Source organism: Melozone crissalis, unplaced genomic scaffold (assembly GCF_028551555.1).
Source record: "Melozone crissalis strain CALT ecotype California unplaced genomic scaffold, PUWL_Pcris_2 ptg000013l_1, whole genome shotgun sequence".
Lineage (NCBI taxonomy): Eukaryota > Metazoa > Chordata > Aves > Passeriformes > Passerellidae > Melozone > Melozone crissalis.
In genome coordinates this window covers 34237643-34259392 of record NW_026535791.1, presented here as the reverse complement: position 1 = coordinate 34259392, position 21750 = coordinate 34237643, and the positions used below count along the sequence as shown (strand labels likewise).

General features: G+C 41.1%; 1 protein-coding gene across 1 annotated transcript in view; it reads right to left on the bottom strand.

Moving 5' to 3' along the window:
- Window positions 1-654: 654 nt before the first annotated feature.
- Window positions 655-21750, bottom strand: part of GPC6 (glypican 6) — a 726413-nt gene continuing 705317 nt past the window's right edge. The window contains exons 8-10 of the mRNA XM_054271878.1: window positions 10723-10859; window positions 1698-1873; window positions 655-1264 (exon numbers count right to left, since the gene is read on the bottom strand). Of these exons, the coding sequence (XP_054127853.1) occupies window positions 1062-1264; window positions 1698-1873; window positions 10723-10859 (516 nt within the window). The 3' untranslated portion in view covers window positions 655-1061. The remainder of the gene's footprint in view (window positions 1265-1697; window positions 1874-10722; window positions 10860-21750) is intronic.

Below are 21750 nucleotides of genomic sequence, written 5' to 3'. Positions count from 1 at the left end.
AACACGCTATTGATCCGGTTGCTGTTAGTCTGTTAGAGAATTGCTGTCTTGGTAGGGTAATGGACATAGTAGCAAAAAGTTCTAATCGATGTCAGAACAGCAACAAAAGGAAAAAGATTACATCACAAGAGATTATTTTCTGTTGGAACCCGTGAGGGGTCAAGAGAGTTGTTTAACATTACCATCATGGCTGGTGAGCTCACAGGAGTGAGCTAAGTGGAAAACTGTGACAATTCTATAACATGGATAAATCCTAAAAGAAACTAGGTGAAATCGTGCTACTACTCATATTTTTACTGGGCATTAAGATTCAAATCCTAAGCAACTGTAACATGACATTCTGAAGCTAGTGGAGCTACTACCATACTAAAAGATAAACTTATTTTTCAGCTTCTCTACCTTCATACCAATCTGATGTGGTTGGCAGATGGAGTGCAAGACATTCACTGCTGAGACATACTTTTTTAGTGTTGGGGGAAAAAAAAAATCCAGCCTTCCTCCCTATACGAGTGATCATTCTGATGACCTGAATCATCCTACAGAAGTTCCTAAAGGAAACCTGGCTGTCAGTGAAGAACGGTTGCATTTTTTTTGTTCCTTTCTTGTCTTTTTTTTTTTTTTTTTTTTTTTTTTTTTTGTTTTGTTGATATTCTGTTGAAATGCAGCAGCCTTAAGTCAGGCTTGATTCAGAAAGAAAACTTTCTTGGTTTCTTCCCCTGTCTTTTTTCTCACTGGGGAAAAACACATACTGTAAGATCTTTTTTCCCTTTTGCAGCATAAAAGGAAATGAAGCTCAGAAAGACTCCTGTAATAAAGGATTGAGAAAGAATTCTCTCAGGAGTGGATATTGTCTTCAGAGATATCTGAAAAAAGCAGGAAGCAGTTCAGTCTGGCACCTGGTACTCTTTGGGAAAACTAAAATGGGAAGCAGGTTGCAATAACTGCCATCTTGTAGAAAACTGCAAGTGTTTGTGGCATAGTCCATTGTCCAACAGTATAAGAAAAGAAGAAAGTAGGCTGTTTCTGTAGCTAAAACACAGTTTCTCTGACTAGATCCAGGATTATCTCCACTGTCTCTGCAGTAGGAGGCTGAGGAAGATGAGGAGCAATGTCTGCAGTGAGCAGCCAGGCTGTGTGCCTGAAGCCTCCACCTCCCTCCTGTCCGAGTCGACAGGCGGCGCTTCGGTGGTGACAAAGTCAAACTCGGTGGGGCAGATGTCATCTGTGCAGCCACTCCCGCTGCCTGAGCCGCTGCTTTCGTCACCTGGCACAAAGGAGGGAGGGAATCAGCGTGAGTGATACAGCTTACAGCTTTCGTCCCTTTGCTCCCTTCCACTTGGCACCCCAGTGGGGATGAACACATTGGGAATGGGGAAGTGTTGGTGGTGCTAAATTTCACTCACTAAAGCTTCCAAATGAAACCCACTGTGACTTAATTAGGTGATTAAGTGCTCTTCTGAAAAAGGATCAGACTGCTGGCATTATGGAAAGCCTTCAGTGTCTGGATGTATTAAACATGGAGATAAGCAAGAGAAGCAAAAGAAACAATTATATAACTGGAATTTCATGGAACAGAAAAAGACTTTTTATGTTGTCAGCAGCGCAGAGCACAAAGACCACAAAGTCATTGCAGCGGAGCCAATTTATAAATGGGTTCCAAAATTACAGCTATGTAATGACAGCTAATGGTTTCTTACTCGTGTCCTGGAAGTTGACATCATTCCCATTGTACGCGTTCTTCAGTTTGTTAGTCATGACACGTAAGGCCATGATTTGCTGTCGAATGAAGGTGTCTGGCCTTGTGATGTCCACATCTACTTCTGGGTTGTTGATCTGGTTGGTCAAGCCATCGTTCATAATCTCAGGCAAGTATCTAGGCAGCAGAATGAAAGATTAGTGTGAGGCACAGTAATTCCAGAAATAAAACACTGTGCAGTAAATGATGTGCTAAGAAATTCAATGTGCAGTTCTTAAACAGATCCATTAAAACTGCTTTAAAAATACAGTTTTTAATTTTACTGACTCCAAAGGAGATGTTTAGTAGCACAGCTGCATGGGGAGCATGCGGAGAAAGGATTTAGGTTTTTCAACCTCCTAACTCTCTACATACTCCCCAGCAAGAGCAATGACTGTGTGAACTATGGAAAAGGTTCACAAGCCAGCAGTAAGTCACCACATATTCATATCCTCTACTGACATGAATGGCTGCACACTAAATTAAGCATCTAACAGTGCATTCTGCTGTTTTTATTTCTTTCTGCTTAAAAAATATGAAGTCTTTTGTTGTATATAGCATATTTGTTGTTCTGAGACAGTTTAGGAGCCTATCTTGAGGTATTATGGCTTTCCTAGTTTAAAAGAGCACTTAATTTTCTTCTCCAATTCTTCTTTGCATCTCTTTTTTAGATCACCATGAACATCTCCAGCCTACACGACATCCAGGCCCATAAAAAGCATTATAATTTTACCAAACTCCAGTATTCTCTTTGATTTGGTCATTATTCCTTTAAACCAGGCTATGCTTTCATGTCTCATGTACTTTATGCATAACATTTAGGGTACGGCATTTCTTATCCATCCACAAATCTGAATCTTTTATTCAGGCTCTTACCTTAGAATTTCTTGATTACTGCAGCATTCCTTTCTCTGACCTTGAATAATGCAGTCTTAGGCTGCTTGGAAGCAGCAAGTGTGCCTTTGCACATCTTTCCCCTACAAAAAGCAGCCCATGCCTCCAATCATCCTACAGTAAAAATCTCCATTACCCTTTGTTAAAGATGCACTCTATGTCCCCTGCTGTTCTTTGTCCTCAGGAAGCTCTCCTTGTAGGCTTTTGCAAAGCTACATTTTTTCCTGCTTCGAATTTCTGTCAAAAATTGTCAGTGCATTTTACAGCTGCCAGGCTGAAAAAAGGTTGACATTATTTCTCTATGCTGGCATGGCACCCTGAGAAAATAGTGCATCACAGCTTCCCTCTTCTCTCTTGTCTGTCTTTTCTACTATCTTTGTCTCATATTTAGGCTGCCAGGGATTTGGGGCAGATCTATCCTTCGTTTACGTTCTTTATAAGGATATGATCTATTTTGTAATTAGTTTGCATACCAGGCTGTCCTACTGATGTTTGTGGGAGTCCTTGTGTGCTTGTGTGCTCAGACAATAAGTAATGATAGCACAGTCTAGCTTACTAGAGACAAACTTTTGTGATGCCTCGTACCAAATATAGTTTGAGAGAATTTCACATCACTCTCACTTGTGCGTGCCCAATTCTCTACCAGCACTGAAGTCTGGCATTGATGACAGCATTGCTCATATTGCTCTGAAAAACAAATATCTCTGGAAAAAAAAGGTGAAAGTAAGGGAGATGAAAGGACTTTGTTGAAGTCATGGTGAAGGGAAAATAAGCTCTGCATTGCTTCTGGAGGCTCACAAGATAACCACACTGTGCTGCACCAAGGAAGGGCTCAGTCTCAGTGCAATGGGTCCTCACTTTGCAAGATGAGACTCACTCGCCACCAGTGGCCTTTGAAGGCATACATGAGAATAATCCTGGGAATGTATGAAATCAAAGAACCAAATATGATTGCCAAAATACCCAGCCTCAAGCTGCATATCCTGCTGTTTCACTGGTACCATGATGAGAAATAGCATTGCTGTGGGGATCCCATCCAGACTCCTGCAGTCAGATTTACTGTGGTGAGAACACAGAGCTACCTCCCCCAGTATGGAAGACTGCAGGCCATGGTGTTATGAATCACTAAAGACAGAATAGGAAATAATTCTGCAGAGCTGCCTGGAGGCAGTAGGATGGAGACCTTGGCAGGCAGGGATGCTTTGGACTGCAAAGGAACAGCATCTCCATCTGTCACACGTCTCTACCAATGAAAGGGCTGCTGTAGATAAATTACTCAGCCTAGCAGTAAATCAGCAATTTCAAGGTGCAGTTGATTAAAAAAGCAAGAATGTAAGGATTGAACTACTGGCTCAGACAGGAAGATTGTCTTGCTCTGTATCCTGTCCATGACAATGGCCATAGCTGTTAGCAGCTACAAGTGCTCTGAAATTGCTAAATATTCATGTGGATTGATTTCCTTGTTTATGAAGGGTTAGCAGCCCTTTATTGCAAGCTGTCCATGAGAAGCTAAGGATAGCTCTGAAGGGCAGCTCACAGGCTTTCTTTGACTGATTTCTTTCTGATTTCATTTTGTCTTACCATCAATAATAAAGGAAGAATGTGCTGACTTAAAGCAATTAGAGAGTGCTCTGGTGTGCGCATTTCATGGAGGTTTGTATTTTGCACTGTGACTAGTGTGCATCTCATGTCCTTCTCAGGATTGTCTAACTTTACATGGGGCAGCCCATTCAATGATTTTGTCAAACTGCTACACACCGTGCTTTATCTGCCCAGGATCTGGTGACCCCCAAAGCATTCCTGGCAAGTGTACCTCACTTATATGTGTAAGGGACACATACTTGGTGTAGGTCACAAGAAATCCATGGTCTTAACACTGCCTAACAGTTAGCTGGATGCTTAAATTCCCTTGGCATTTAGGACATAATAGCAAAAGAGTTAGAAAGGCTGAAAATTATTCTTTAGGTTTACACAAATCTTGTGTATTCAAATGCAAGTGTCTGGGCATAAGCAGAGTCCCACTCTCACCAGGTCTAGCCACCACCACATCTAGTCACAGCTAGTCAGGAGTTTATTCATCAGTGGAGCAGGGACAGCTGTTGGAGTCCCATGAGCCTTTGGCCAAATGACTAGTTCATTATGTTTCATCCGCTGGGATTTCCTTGCATAAACATAGACAGCTGGTGCCATTTGAATGCTCTTAGTTATTCCTCCTCTTCTTGTCACTAGCCCTGAAAGGTGAGCTCTGAAAGGTGAGGCTTTCTGGATCATATCTGCAGGCTTTAGGGGGAGGTCCTGGACATCTGGGGCATCTAAAGTTATAGTGTGTGTCTTTCTTAAGGCAGCTGGATGGAGTCTTGAATTCCACCTTAGCCACTAGGATGTGGGCTGCTTGGTGTCATGCTGCCACTCCAGTAGGGTTTGAATATCCACTAGGTCCAGGGTCTAATTTCCCAGTTCCATGAAGGTGTCATGACTACTTAGACCATCTTACATAGCAGTAGGTAAGTGTGTTCAGGCAGTGGAAAACTGCCTCTTTGAGTACACTGACAGGATACGGGGGGTCTTTTCAGGCATGTTAACATTGGTGCTTTTAGAAATGCTCAAGCAGTTTTAGCCCAGGCTCTGGTCCAGAGGGGAGGCAGTGTGCTGTGTCACACTCATCCCAGACAGCCCAAAGAATCTCCAGTGATACTACAACTGCTTGGGCAGCATACCCCTTATTGTCTCACCCATATTGAAGTATCTGAATTTACACCTTTGAATGTGTAGCTGGATTCTGCCCTCATTACTGAGCTAGTTCACCTGCTTCTTTGCAGGGGGAAAGACAGAAAAGCCTTGGAATGAAATAGCTTCAAATAGCTTTCCTTTCTTTAAAGGACTGATGCAGATATGAGAACAGGCAGCCCAAGGTGTTTTGTGAGTGGCAGCCTGGGAGAGGCAGCCCAACACATGTTCTGACAAAAACATTTTGATGTGTGTGGGGTAGGGTTAAGTCACACCGAATAGGAAGCCATGTCTTGGGACCATGATTTGACAGAAGATTTGTTGCTGGCTGGGCAAAGTTGTTGAACACAGCTGCTTTTGCTGCAGTTCCGTAAGTTGAGACACCCTTGTGAATTTTAAGCTTTGCTGCTGCTTCTGCTCTCCTTAATGATCTCTTTGTAGGCTTGGCCATTACAGGAACTGTATGCCCATTATAAATGAAGAGAAGTGCCAACCTGAATCAGTGTCTGTTCTTTCCATCCTCCTTGCAAAGCAAAAAAAAAGAAAAAAAAAAAAAAAGAGAAGCAAAGTTTCTTAGCCCTCTGAGTATAGAGAAGCTGAACAATACTGTTTGTTTTGTGGTGTTTGCTCCTTGCTCAGCTATGTCAGGATTTTAGTGTAATTTATTTTGTTTTCTAAAATATTAATGCTTTCTGTTCCTCTTAGCCGTTCCACAGTTCTTGCTTGTCTCAGCAGACGCAGCAGAGATGTCTTTTGGCACATCATGGCCAAGTACCACAAAGCCTATTTAAAACCACTTCTAACCTGTTAATGTTCCATGGTGTCTGCTTCCTTTTCAAGTCTAAAAATTATTGATGAATCAATCACATATATAAAGCATGTAGAGTTGACACCCCACCCCCCCCAAATAAAATAAAAGAAAAAAAAAGAAAGGAGGAATCTGATTTTTAAAAAGAATCTGTCTTTAAGGGCAACATTCTCCATACTTTGCTGCCACAGCAGCTGCTTGCAGTACAACTGGGGCATGCCACCTAGGCAGTGCTGGGGTTATTCCAGGTGCACAGAATTGTAGGCAATAGAATACAAAATACAGCACAGGCTTACTCAGGCTGGGCTGGGCTTAGTCAGTCACATCTGGTCCAGAAAGATAAGTGCAGTGGAAAATTGGCTTGTTTGGCTAACTAGTTCACCTCATCTGATTCTGTTTGCTCAGGAGGTAATCCCCAAAGGATATTTGCAGTTTGGTTTTTCCCCTCCATCTTGGAGAAAAGCTTGAGCAGACACAAGGAGAGGGAGAAAATCCTGACTGCCAGTTTTTTTGAAGATACAAAAATAAATTAGAGCATCAATTAAGAATAAGCAGTTTTCACACTTAGTGAGAAGTGGTTTATTCCCCCTTTCACTAGTGGTGCTAAACAGTCATCTGTGCCTTCATCCAGCTAAAGGACACTCAACTCATTGTCACTGCAAGCTTTGTTGGACAGCAGTGAGCAACTTCCTCAGGGCAAACACTGATCTGGTGAGTCTTCCCACTGAATTTCACCAGCTCTCTGCCACAGAAGTTGACACTCCCACATGTGTGGCAGGAGAAGTAAAGAATGTCAGAACAGGTGAGAATTTATCCTGTGTTTGCTTTGGTGACATACCTTGTAGTTTTTAGCTAGATATGGAAAATTATAGTGTTCATTTTTCTTTTTATTCCTTACCTTTCTCTATGTTTTTCTGTTTGTTTTATTTTTCTGTCTCATATATAATTCTATTTCTTCTTCTGTTTGGAGGAGTGATAGGTTCTTTGTGGAAAGGAATGCAGGTCTCATCTATTCCATGGATTACAGCTTTTCAGAGCTGAGACATAATAATTCTATAGCCGTGGTGAGCGTGAGCACCAGGACGATACTGCATGAGCACAATCTCTCAGATGCTTTGGTTGGAATGAGCTGGCTGAGTTGGCTGGAGCAATTCAAGGTTATTCTCCTGAGCATCAGAGGGCTCCAGATTTGGTTGCTGTTCTTACTTCAGTAAAAGTCATATATTCAAGGATTAATACCTTACACTTGGTTTAAGTCCTAAAGCCTGATTTTCCATCATTCTTGGGAAAATTTATTGATTCTAAAGAATACTTATTAGTGAAGTTGCCATTAGCTGTTGTTAAGAGTTTAATTGCTTGTAGGGAGGGAGGTAAATTTTCAAAGTTTGATCTTAATGTTGTTTTTTAGACCCTAAATAGCTTTCAGAAATCTGTCTCTGCACATCTGGTAGAAGATGTTAATTCTTTAAACAAAAAATTATGTTCACATTCTTTTGTGAATACAAATATGCTGGAGAAATCCTGCTGGGCATCTCTCTAAAAGGCACTCTGTCTGAAGTAGCTATTATTATTACCTTTAATACGGATTTTTTTAAAAAAAGAGATTAATCCATCTAATAAATATTTTCCCATTTCCACAGCACTAGTTTCTATGTGATGTGACCTGATTAAAACCATTATTTGTACAGGATCAGCAATGAGCCAAGTGCACCCTTCCAGAACACCAAATGGATGGCTCTGTTACGCCATGATTACTTGTGAATTGGCGACCTTCAGCTGGTGACCTGGTGTCACTGTAAATTAATCATGGCAGCAAAGTGATATTTAGGGAGTGTAATAACCACAAATGACCTTGGTGTAATGCCTCTCTGAGGAGAAAGCCAAGCTCTCATTCTCTGTGATCTCAGGTTTGTAACTCTTTTCCCCTGTAAAAGCAGCATCAAAAGGTGATGTGTAAAGTGAAGCATAAGGCATAATGTCTATCTGGCAATTCAAAGTTTCTAATTCTTTATTCTAAAACAGGATTCGATTAAAACCACAGCAATAATTTCCTTTCCCAATGGTAGCCAACACCATGTTGTCTTCTTACTTACAGCCTTAATGTCTAGGAAGACAGGAGGTGGCAAAGTTTCCTTTTTTTTACAGGTTTTTGTCATATTCTCTGGAATTCAACATGCAGCTCATCATATAGCACAGGGGTGCTTGTGACAGCTGACACAGTGAACACAGACACACACACATATATATATATATATATATATATATGAATACTGGCCAGATTTTGCTATGCTTGTTCTTGTGAGCTAGTATTTGATATCAGATACTAATCAGTCTGATCAAGGAAATTTTTTTTTTTTTCTGCTGCAGTAAAAGTATTTGTCCACTGGCCAAGAGGTGGTTTTGCATTTAGCGTTATTTATTTTCAATATTGTTTTTAATACTATTTCATATCCAGCCATGGCATTCTGTGCTATTTCTCTGATTTATTACTATTGCCTCCACCTGAAGCATTTATTGAATTCTGTTACTAAGACTATGACTATACATTTCCTTTGAGAATGGATATTAAACAGAAACTGGGCAGAAGAGCAGTGGCTGGACTTGCTGAAATGGTATCTTCAGGTGATATTTTGAAGCTGTCACTCTGCATCCAGTGAAACATCTGTGTTCAATTACCAAGGAGGTAATTGAATAACAGAGGACTGCTCTTCTCTCTCCAGAACATTAATCTCAGAAGCCATAATGAAGAAACCCAGGCTTCTCATAAGATAAATTCTGCAAAAGAAGGGTGAAAAACTGTATGCATAAAATGTACCTCCTTAACTCCCAACAAACATGGAAGCTGTGCCAAACCCTTCAGTGCAGGAGCAGAAGAGAGCTGCCAAGTACTTGCCAGATGTGGTACAGACACTAGGTTAAGCATTGAAACCAGGAGGAATAGATAGATATTAAGGGATTTGGCTGCTCTTTTGTAGAAAGAGTAGCATATATCTCTTACTGATGCATGCACCCTGATGTGGCTCATGGCATTTAGCTGGCACGCCTGGAAACTCTGCTTAACTGCTGGCAGTGCACAGGCCTGAGCTCATGTCTTTCAAAGCTCATAATAAGAAGGGATAAAATAGAGAAAGAGAAACCAGGCATTTTTGTTTCTCTTTTCACACTGTTCCTTTATGATGAGTCCTGTAATAGTCAGACACTCCTCCTAGTACTTCTCTGAATCCCCAGGGGCATTCTCTGGATCTGGAACTTAGCAACTAAGCAGTGGCTCATGCTTTTGGACAGATTTGTTCACATGCATCCATAAGTGGATTCAAAGAGCTAGCAGTGTCCCAAACAAACCCCTCCTCCTGTCTGCAAAATGAATTCCTTTGAAGGCTATGTAGTAAGGCAAGGAAAAAATGGTGTGCATTCAGTGTGAAACATCCTCCTGTAAACTGTGCTCCTTGTCAAAATGATCAGATGATGAGATGAAGTGGGTGCAATCTATTTATGCATCTGTCCATCCATACATCTGTCTAAAATGACACTGAGCACGTTTCTAAGTTTTTTCCTATGTTTTCTTCTCGTTTTCATATTTTACATGCTTGTCTCATTTTTTTATATTGTTTGTTTAATTGATAGGTTGTTTTTTCTTTTTGGCTAATTTTTATATTCTGTCTTCATATGTATCTTCAGGCAAAAGGAAAATAAAGATTCCAGTCCCTGAGTGCCAGAATGTGTCACTTCTCTCGAGATTCAGCTGTCACCAGACACTCAAACCTCTCCACTCCCCATGTCTACCCAAAAGCACAGGATACTGCTGCACACCTGAAACCATGCCCCTGGCATGGTCCCCGAGCCAATTCCTCCCCCTCTCAGCAGGGATAATCACATCCTCTTCTCTGTCAGCTGATGAATCCCCACTGGGACTTTTGGAGACACCTGCTCATCTGCTGGCTCCTGCTCTGCTGCAGCCAGGGCCAAGTAAACTTCAAAATTAAAACTCACAGAATACTCATCACAAACACGGGCAGATGATCACAGTTACCTCTGAAGAAGTAACTTAAGGTCAAATCTTCTACACAAGATAAGTAGGAGTGCTACATTTATTCTCTGGCAGTGATTTTTCATTTTTTGCCTCCCCCCCAGTAAATAGCCCTAAGCTTTCCCAGCCAATAGCAAGCAGAGCTGAAATTCCAATTTCTATTTCATCCCAGTATGGTATCCCGAGAGTGCAATTTCTTCACAAGCTGTCAGTCCCAACACAGGGATGCTAAATGGACCTAAAGAGCTCTTTGAAATCTCAGTATAAATTATCCTTCTGGAGCTGAACCAATGCACATTTTCTGCCTTCACATGCTGACCCTCTGTGCACATTTACCCAGACTCACACTCTGGCTTTAATGGCATTTTGACAATAAGTAATCTTGGCTACAAGGGGCGAGTGGACAATGACTTATTCTCCCCATTTCTGTTTCACTCTCATAAGCAGTTTTGTGAAAGACCCCCAGTCTCATGAATGCTTCAGGCCAGGTGGGGATCTGGGCCGGGTGGGGTGGAGAGGGGTCCCCCTCACCTCGCCTTGGTGTGGCCATTCCAGCAGTCCTCCTCGACGGACGGACCCGCTGTCACCCGCTCATCCTTGCAGATTGTGTAGGGCAGTGCTGACCAGAACTTTTTAGAGAGCTTTAGCTTTTCTTTAATGTCTGTTACCTGATTAAGAGACAACGAGAGGGAAAACAGATTAAAAAACATCAGCCACACTAATTATAATGTTAAACAATACATGGTATAAATTTGTAATGGTGATGATGGTGAACGCTAAGAAAGCTAAAGGTGCTAAAACTTAATTTCCTTGTGTTTAAAAACAAGACACCCAGCATTTGAGGTCAGAACATACAAACAATCAAAGTCACCTTTTTTCACAGGCAAGACATTAATAAAAGCATGTTACATCTTGAGCTTCCTAGTTTCCATTTATCTAAGATTTTCTAAATATACACCTTTTTAAGAATTAATATGCCTCACAGTCTGCTGAATGTGAATTCAGTTAAATAGTGTACATCAGATAAACCCACCAGCTTGGTCATGTCTTAGAAAAATATTATATAGGCAGCTACATGTGCAGGTTCTAAAAAATGGTGCAGTGCTGAGCTGATGTTGAACTGATTTAAGATACATGGGCTGAATACATTGCAGTACATTTGGATCTCAGTTACAGTGAGAAGTCATGCAGAGGCTATATTCATCCTTGCTATTATGTGTAGCTAAATATCTGTAGCTGAATACAGAATCCACATGCAAGAAATGTTGGGACAGTATTGAAACAGTTTCTTTACCTTATGAATTCCTTGAACAATAATTTAATTTGGCATGATTCAGGTGGCAAGCAGGAACAAACTGATTTTCCAGCATCAACTTAATAAATAAATGCTCTGACTAAAATTTTATCCGTTCTTGTTTTGTGTATGGTATACTAGAGTGGGGAAATCGACAAGAATTGATAGCAAAAACAACAAAGGACAGACTACAAAGGATGAATGCCGCCACTGTGGGTCTTATGGAAACAGATGCATTTCACATTAAGTTGTAATAGGATTTAGGGGAGTTTGTAGAATAGCTTTTAAAGGAAATCACTAACCTTTGTTCTTTAAAAAACCAAGAAATAAAAGCTCTCCATTCCTCCATTCAGTTTTGAGATTGTCTTTTAGCTTGTTGAGGTACAATATTGTACTCGGCTATTTATCTCTTTTATCTTTTTTTCTCAGGACATGATAGCTCTCCTCACAAATGGCCTATGCTGCTGTGCCATGCTTAAACTCTGCAGAATGTCACTTTATAAGTCAGGAGATAGAAACAGCTGAGGATGTTATTTCAGAAGCACTGTTTGAATTTTCATCCACAAAAGATAAGTAGGACAGTATTTTTCTGTATGGGTTGTTGACAGTGTTTTTTGTCATGATAGACACCTTATAAATCTCCTCCACACCCTTTGCCAAGCCCTAGTTGCTTTGTTTTCACATGAGATACTAGTGGCATTTGCAAGCCTTTAAAGTCTCAATAGGGGAGCCCTGTCAAGCCAAAAAATAAATTCCAGTTTACAGGCTGTGAGCAAGGCTTTGGCAGAAGTGGAGATGGTCTCAGGGCGCCTGCCCTTTCTGATATCTTTGGTCCATGGGACCAGGGTTTTTGGGGAGATAGCAATCCCTCTTCTTCCCTTTCTGCCCATGCTGAGGGTAAAAACCCTTAGGTCCCTACTGGGACAGTTAACCAGCACAATCAACTCAGTTAAACTGCCCATTGTTCATGGTGTGTAAATTCCTGCTAGGACACAGTAAGAATAGAGGAATTTTATAGGAAGTATAAGGAGTAAAGATTATAGCGTGGAGGATACATTAATATGAGTTTGCTAAACATGAAAGTCAAAGGGATAGATTTTCTTATTATTGCTTGTGCCTGGCTGACTATTTACATGAGTAATCTGATTGATATTGGTTGTGAGTAATTACCTTTCAGAGAAGTAACTTCATTGCTTGCTGGAAGTTATGTAAAGCTATTCAAAACTCATGTGCTTGGAGTTACACCCAGATTTTGCCCATATTCAATTAGAGCTGGTGCTCTAGGACTTCCAGACTTCTGCTTTCAACAACTGATTCAACACCTATTGGAAAGTGTTTTTCCCCCCGACTCCTGTAAGAGCCGTAATTTGGAGTAGAAGCCCTTCATTTTCATGGAACCCAGCAAAAGGATGGAGAGAGATTCTCACAACTCACATGCTGCACATGCTCTCCAGATATTCCCCGAAAATCAAAATGAGGACTCCCATTCCCCAGTCTCTTCTGAAGATATTAAATGGTGTCTGCATACTCTATATTAGATACCAAATCATTAAACTTCCTAATGGATCTTCTTTTTAATTTGTGTTAAGGAGGTACACCTGATAAAGCAAGATGGTCTTACTTTACTCAGGATCATTGGTAAGTGACAACTAATTAAATCTCAGAGGCATCCTTCTGAGGTGTTATTCCCATTTTAGAGCCTGGGGGGAAGCAGACATTTACATGGCTCACAAAAGGCAGCAATAGTAAAAATTACTACAGCTTAGGGAAATGTTACCATTTACAGCCTCTCAAGATGCCTTCGATTCAGGTGCATTTTAAAATTTTTTTATGTCCTTCAGATATTTCCCTTCACAGCTATCTCCCACCTCATACCTTCCTATTGCTTTATTTCACCATGCAGCTTGACACAGCTTGTGTGGACTCGGTCTCTGGAGTCTTGTCCTTTCCTGCTATCTGACCAGACCTCTGTTAATCCTCAGTTTTTAGCACTGGAGTCTGCACATCTGTCTAACTGGTTCCTCAAACCTCATCCTGAAACTTTCTGGAAGTGCAGTGTGGTGTCTGATGGTGTTGATAAAGGAATTCTGAACCCTGATTGATTCACCTCCTCTTTTAGGGAGTAGCCTGATGACCTGGTATTAATCTGTGAGATGAATATTTGGGCAAGCAACGACCTTGGAGTACCATAATGTAACTTTAAATGCAGAATAGAATTAAGAGATGAAATGCCTGCCATGACATGTTAAACTTTTGCCTGTGGATTTCAGAGGTTTCAGTTCTGGGATCTTGTCAAGCATGACCACAGAAATTCTCTTATTAGTCCCCATGGTTACACATATTCCTCTGTACATTGTTTTGATCGCCACCAGCATTTCAAAACTATGCAACAGATGTACAGACCCTTGAAAATGAGATAGAACCCACTAAAGACACAGTTAGCATTGCTTGCTTGTGATTTATGAAGTCAGACTACTGTATTCCCTGGTGACCTGTGGCCTTGTAAATGATTCCTCGGTATTTCCTATTCTTTCAATTAAAGATTAACTTTCAAGCTTGGTTAGACTTCTGTGGAAACATTTAAATATGAGACATATGCAATTTTGATATTTTACATATTTTCTTTCCACTTGCTCTAGCAGAGATTTATAGGGATTAAGACAGCTGGATATCTGTGGCTGTAGCTACCCTGATTTTCCCTAGTTATCTTCCTGACATAGCCCTGATATTATATTGAAATACCCTTTTTTCAGCTACTTTGGAGGTATGAAACTTGTTCTGAATCACAATACTTTCTCATAAGAAAAAAAGATATAGCAAGAAACATGCAAAAAGTTAAATTTTTAATTTATTCAGAACATAAAAAAATAGATATTAAAATAGCTTTGTCTTGATCTATAATTGCTAACAGAAGAAAGGCATTAATGTGTAAGTGAGAAAAGTTAAGTATTGCATAATTTGCAAAGAGAAACTCATATCCAGAGTTACAGGAATGATATAGCTACACACCCTACACTGAGAAATGAAGTTTATTTCGTGTTTCTGCCACTGACTTATGCAACCAAGTCAGTCATGTATGTCATGTAATTCCTCAGCAGAACTTGGAAAGGCACCCATGAGCTCAGTTCCAGGCCTATCAGCATGGGCTCAGCTATAAGGTAAATAAAGCTGACCCATGTTTCTGTCTTTATTCATCTTGCATGCCAAAGTCATGAAGTGAGCTAAAAGCAAGCCCGTCACTTTAGTAGGAATCAGACCCGACATTCCTTGCTTTAATTCAGGACATTTGAATAAAATGAGGATTCAAAGAAAGTTTTGAATATACCATGTAAAAATAAAAGTGTGCTGAATATCAGTTTCATAAGGCATGAAAGATTGCAGAAAGACCCTTGCTTGTGAAAGAGGCAGACAATTGCCAATGGAATCACTTTGGCTTAATTTCTGATGGAAGAATGCTTCTTTGGCAGTGTGATAAACTATGCTTAAAAGCAATTGGGGACAAAAAGCAAATTTTAAATGTGGAGTCCCTAAAATAATTTTTAAAAAGTAAATTCCTTTTTTTTCTTTTCATCCTGCTCTGCCAAATCTTTCCCTGTCAAGACCATCTCATATTCCTTCCGGATTTATCGTCCCCACCCATATAATTCCTACTTTCAAAGATAAAGGACTATCAGAAGATGCTAAAATCGTGTTCAAAGATGGTGAAATGCACACAAACCTGATGTAGGTTTAATGCAATAAATGAAATAAAATAATATGGAGTCTTTATGTTAAGAAGAAATGTTTCCCATTAACCTCTCTTTCTTCTTCCTGATGTTTTTGAATTGCATTTTTTCCTTGTTTATTCTGCAATTCGGAAAGATTTTCCTTTTGAAGAGAAAGCAGAATATTCAACTTGCCTTTCTGTCAACACCTTCTGCCTGCGGATGCTCAGAGACATCTTGATGCAACATCCATTGTGAATTAAATCTTTATGACCTGGAAAAATGTACAAATGTTTCTGGTTGTTCCCTGGAAGTTGCCTCTCTGGAGTACCAGAGTGCCACCCCAGATGTTGTCTGTGGGTTGTATGTGGCAGCAAAGACACTTGGCAGATGTTTTGAGTGGCTGCTTGGGATGAGGTGCTGTAATTTCAGGGGCTTCAGGCCGTGTATGTAAAGTATATTCTAACAGTGTGTCACACTGACAGAACAGCTACAGACAGCAAGTGGAAAGAGGTCTGACATTTTGTTTCAGGGAACAGACATGAAAGCAGCCATCACAACTTATGTTTGTGTCTGTTCAGTCTCTTTAGTCACAGACTCCTTTGCCCTTTCATTCACAGGCAGCATTTAACTAATGCCACTTCTTCATTCTGCATTATTTTCCAGTGAAAAACCAGATAAAATTTTTGTTTGCCTGCTGCTTGCTTTGTCCTAGGAGTGTCTAAGACACCCAGCCACACACTCAGCACCCTTGCAGTATTTATTAAAAATAATGTAGAGCTTGTATAATGGTGGGCAGCTGGATAATGGATTTGTGGATATGGTGCTTGAGTACCTGAGCTGCATGTGGAATTGTGAGAGGCATGCCCTTCATCATGGGCATGGCCAGGTAGGAAGAACAAACAGTTCACCACCATTTGATTTGTGTTCTGCCATCCAGCAGAAAACTGCGCCAGACTCTCATACATCGATTTATGTCCATTAGGGATTTAACCTGAAAGCATTTTGACTAACAGCCAACAATTTGTTTAAAAGGACTAGGCCAGCAAGCACATATTATATACTGTTTCTAACCAAGTTGTTATGTTTATATGTCTGCTGCACCTGTGTCCCACAGTCAGGGCAAGGATCACATGTCATAAGCAGTATAGTATAGGACAGCTGGGTATTTTAACTGACACAATTTTCATTGAAAAATGGGCTTAATGAAAAGCAGTTAACTAAGATTTAGGGACTGTCCCCCAAGAAAGATGTGTCTCCTGTGTGTCTTTTGTTACTTCTCTCATTTTCCTATAGATATCTTGGAGGCACTAGCCATTTATGTAAAAGCAACTGAACTGGGCTCCCTCTATCTCACCCAGCTATTTAGCTAAAGAGGATCTCTCTCAGATATTTTATTAAAGGAACCTTCATTTCTCCACTGATTAGATATAGAGAGCTTAGGCACATAGTTTTGTTTAGAATGGCTCGTTAGGTGCCCCAAATTTCAATGCACACTAGGTACCTCAGTGAGGGTGACTTGCTTCGATTATAAAACAAGCGAGGCAGAACTTTATTTGCTCTATATGGAAATTTTTCTTTTCATACATTATACATTTCCATACTTTCTCACACAAAATAAATTTAAATGCCAAGCAGTTGCCAAACCACCATGCACTTGACAGTGGATTATTTCCAGCTTTTTAAAAAGTGAGGCATGTGTGCCACATGGACTCAGCAGGATCTGAGCATCGCGTAGCCCCAGCTGCCAGGCAGCACCCTGGGCTTGGGGGGCCCTCGAGATGGCAGTGTTGCTCAGTGTTGATGCTGCTGCCAGCCCCCCTCAGCACACCCGCTGTGTTTCCCAGAGAATAAGACCGTAGATTGTTCCGCTGAATATAAAACTGACAACCCTGTTATTTTAAACTCGAAAGTGACAGGCTGTTATTTTAATGAGGTCTGCCAGTGCCAAGGTTAACCAAAGCTTTATTTTCCTTACAAAACATTAAGGCTGCGGTTCTAAAAAGGGGGCTGTGAAATTTTATGGTTATTGATACTTTCTCAGGGCAGAGAAGTTCTGAAAATTTCACCCAGGTCTTCTTGCTCAACAAATGCTTTTTGTTTTCCATAATTTTTTTTCTCCCCTGACTTTGTGACTTGAAATGGTCCGGAGCTTTACCAATAACTGCTGCCTGCTCATGATTCATGCTTCTGAATCTGCAGAAAAGCAGGTGACAGCTCTTCTAATCAAGAACTAATGCAGAATCCCAGTTATGAAGCACAAATGGGCGCCTGGGTAATTTGTGAAATAAAACAAATGAGCCAGGGGACTTTACAAAGCAAGACTTTTCTCATCAGAGCCTTTTAAAGTAAAATGAAAGGAGTTTTTGATGTCATTTTCTCTGAGAGCTATCACCTCTCTGACAAAAAAAAAGTTAAGGCCTTTAATAACAGTAAAGAAAGGCTATTAACCTTACCGAATTCTCAGAAATAACACATATAAGTTCACATATAATACATATAAGTTCAGAGAGTTAGGGTGTATTCAGCTTCCACACTAATACTCCTACACTTATGTATCTACATTCATGTCATAATCCCCAGAAACCAAACACAGACTCACTGAAGCTTCTAGTGCCATTTGAGACACCTGCAGGAATCTGGGCAAGTCTCCTGCAACTTTTGATTTATATGTGACTGCCCAGGGTGCTGCCGTGGACGACCTAGCTGAATTTTATTTCATTGAGCTTTGACCTGAAACAGGCATTTTAAAACAATCCAGGTTGCCTACTGCATGTTTTTCAGGAAAATAATTTGCGGGTCTGCATGAGAGCTGACATTATCTCGCGGAGGTCTCCTTGCCATCTGTGGCCCAGAAATGCTGGTGTCACATCTCAGGTTTGCTGGCTCCAGGTGCCATTGCTCATGTGGGGGCTGGACAGTCACTGCTCAGAGCTGACAGCCTGGTGCTCCAAAAAAGTACAAGCAAACAGGCATGTGCCTTTGGCATTGCTGCCTTTCTGTGTCTGAACCCTCACCTGGGGATCCTACCTTCAGCCTGCAGAGAGAGCAACGTTGTCTCACATCATCAAATGGACCTTTCTATTTTAATAAAGCACTGACATTTTTGCTTACAGGCAGGTAGATCTGACACAAAACTCCTGCTGCATTCAACATTCATTTTGGCTAGGGAGAGGTGAAGGGCAGAAGTCTGTCCAATGGTGGAGCAACCTGGACCAAATGCCCTTTCCATAAATGTGTCCTCCTTTCCATAAATTCCACTTAAATTCCTTTCCATAATTTCCATTTAAACTCTACACTTTGATTCATAGTAAATAAAAATATTGCTTTTGGAAGGTAGAAGGTACTGGAAGCATCAGTACCCTGAAATGGAAATCTGTAGGACCTGAAGCAGCTTTCTTCTTCCCTGCAATACCTAGGAGCAGCACTAAAAAGCTGGTCTATAAATCTGATTCGAGCAAATCCAAAGCACTCGGAGGAATCAGCTTTTTATTGCAGATAAGTATTAAAGTAGCAACAGAAATATGTTGGAATCTTAAAGATAAAATGCCAGAAGCTTTTCTGTGGCAAGGCTAAGCCGTTAAGCACTGATTCTTTCTGAACAGCCCTTCATCTCTCCAAGCAAAAATGTTAATAACTAATGTAAACAATTACTAATAGAGTATTTCAAGCTTACATAGACTTTCGTTTGTACTGGAAATGTTCATCTGGTACCTGAAGTGTCTGTTTCTTCTCTTAAAATTCAAGAGTTTGAAAGGAACTGCATGTGTTACAGCAGAAAAATAGTTGAAGCCTCCTAAGAGCCGTGAGAAGTGTACGATTTCAAAGGGCAGACAGAGCTGGGATATATCCTTTCATAACAGAGCAAGGATAATTGTACTTCATACTTGAAGTAGCCTTATATTTAACTTCACTTCTTCTAGTAGTTACTTCTTGACATAGCTCCTTTGCTTTCCAAACTGAAGAAGTTCTCAGAGGACTCTCAGTGATTCAAAGCCAAACTTTTCAGGCCCTCTTATCCCCAGGTCCCACAGACCCAGCCTGAGGGAGAGCAGCTGAAGAGAGCAAGGCACTAGAACAGTAGAGTGCTCTTCTTCACATCATAATCTAGATTAATAATATTCCCATTATTATTGTTCTGTGGGGACACCCCAAATTTACAGCCAGCCGTATCATGCAAACTCCTGCTTGTTCCAACACCACAATTTATTTCATCCAAAATTAATGCCTCCTAGATTTCCCTCCCCTAACACTTCTGGTTGCCAGTCATTCTCTTCTGGAGCTGGAGCTTGGTTTCAATGGCCTGGATATTTTCCTTCTGGATTATTTTAATCCAAATACATACAAATCCACATTATTACTAGTGGTGAATGTATACAGACAGGAAAAAAAAAAAAGTCGGCACAGAGGCTTTGTGATATTGCAATTGCTCATTGTAGTTTTGTATTTTTCTGCCAAATTTTCTTTCTAGACTCTCCAAGGAAAATGCCACAATTTCATTTTCAGAGTTGTTTCAGGTATGAGAAAGATATCAACAAATTGGTGTTAAGTCACACGCAATATAAATTGTTAAAACATCTAAGTGAAAATCACAAAATATTGAGAATGAAAAAGGTAATGTTTTCAGAGACACAAAGTTATGTAAAAAGATATTTCTAGCAGGGCGAGCGGGCTCAGCAGGGAAAGAGCTTATCGGGAAAACAATCGGAGTCAGAGAGAGCCTGGTAGTGTCAATCTGCTGTGTCAATGCACTAATGGCTGTCACTGCCTTCCCACTGAGCAGGGCAGCTGAGGTGGCCTTGCACTCCCTTGTCCTTTCACGGTAGGGTTAAGTACCCCAATTACTGGATCCTCACAGAACAACTGCACACAGCTCCTCAAGGCTGCCAGGGACCCAGGCAGATGAGACAGGAGATGGAGAGGTTGGGTGTGGGTCCAGCTGCTGCTGGTGTTCAAGAATCACTCCAAAAGAGGGACAAAATTTAAGTCCACATTGAAGTGTAGCAAAGTAATGGGGTGTTCTCATAAGATTTTATCCTAAAGCAGCAAAAATCTTATGAGACTAATCAATTCCCTGTTTTCTGCCACGGCTGGCTGCAAAGTCATGAATTTAGATACTCTTTCAAAATTGGTGCTCAATCTAATCCTGAATCAGGAAATGGACCCCTTCTTTGGTTCTGTTTGAAGCAGATATGTATTTCTGGAGTCCTCAGTCTGAGCGCTGTGACTGGGTGAGCAGTATGAATTCAAGGTGCACAGCTCACCTCTGCCATAAATTCAATACACTGCAAAAACCATTTGTGAAATCTAATCTGGACAATTTAAAGAGCAAACACTGATGGATAAGAATGAGCACCGTTTCCAGCACTTGAGGCATACTGTGTGAATTTGAATGAGCTCTCTGTCCCAAAGAGTTTTTATTCCAAATAGAAAAATGAAGAGAAGAAAAGGAAGACCCCATATAGATGAAAAATAATCATATACCAAGCAAATTACTTGAAATCAGAGAGTCACTGGGTAAGCAAAACATTCCCCTACATCTCCAAGTACCTTCCTTACAATGAAAACTCTATTTTCCTTTCTTGAATTCCGCATCCAGTAAAAAGTCTCTCCACTTCTCCCAACACATCTACCTAACAACAGTGATAATATAGCACAATTCAAGCTATATTTAAATCAACCAGGTAAACACAGCATGCAACTAGGCTTGGTGCTACTGCTTGAGTATCTGTTGTGGCTCTTGGGCAGGCTTCCCTGCCACCACGAGCACGCTGCTGGCATCTGGGAACTCTGTCACCACACTGCTGAGGGGGACACACTTTCTGGATGCTGCCAAGGGAGGAGGCCCGAGTCAAGAAGAAGATGTGCATCTCTGTATGCAAAATTGATTTTGGTGGGTTTTTTCCTCCTTTCCACACGTACAGACCTTCTTTCTGTGCTTGTACCTTCCCCTCCCTTTAGTGCATATACAAGAGACCCCAGCATCACAGAGGCTGCAGGGGGAAGTCAGGCTGTGTGGTTCTGCCAGGACAAGGATGCTGTCACTGGGATATTTCCAAATACAAATGGAAAATGGGAATGCATCTGTTCTGCATCTTCTGCTGTGGGCTGTGAGGGCAGGGTGGGTGATGAAAAGAAAGCTACAGGACTCAAAGCAATCAATTTGCAATGGATATCTAGTGAGTCACTTCACAAAGAGCAGTAAAATATTCTCGTCTCATTCTTCCCTGGAAACCCAGGCAATCCCGCCAGTTCTTCCCAGCTGTCTCTGAGAACAAACAGGTACAGCTGAGCTGCAGAGCTGCCTGGAGCTGGCAGGCAGCCTCCTGCCAGTTCCTGCTCCTGATGGAAGCAAGGAGTTGGACAGAAGATCGATGCTTGCTTCTTGCACACAGGAGCTTAAAAGCAGCCCAGCTCCTGTGCCAGCCCCCTCATGGTGGAGGCAGCTGCGCACTGGTTATTTCTTTGGCTTTCTTTTCAAAGTAACTACCCCACCTTTGTCTGCTGGTGCTTTTCAGCCACACCAGGTGTTTGGGGATCATGGTCCGGTGTCTATCATAA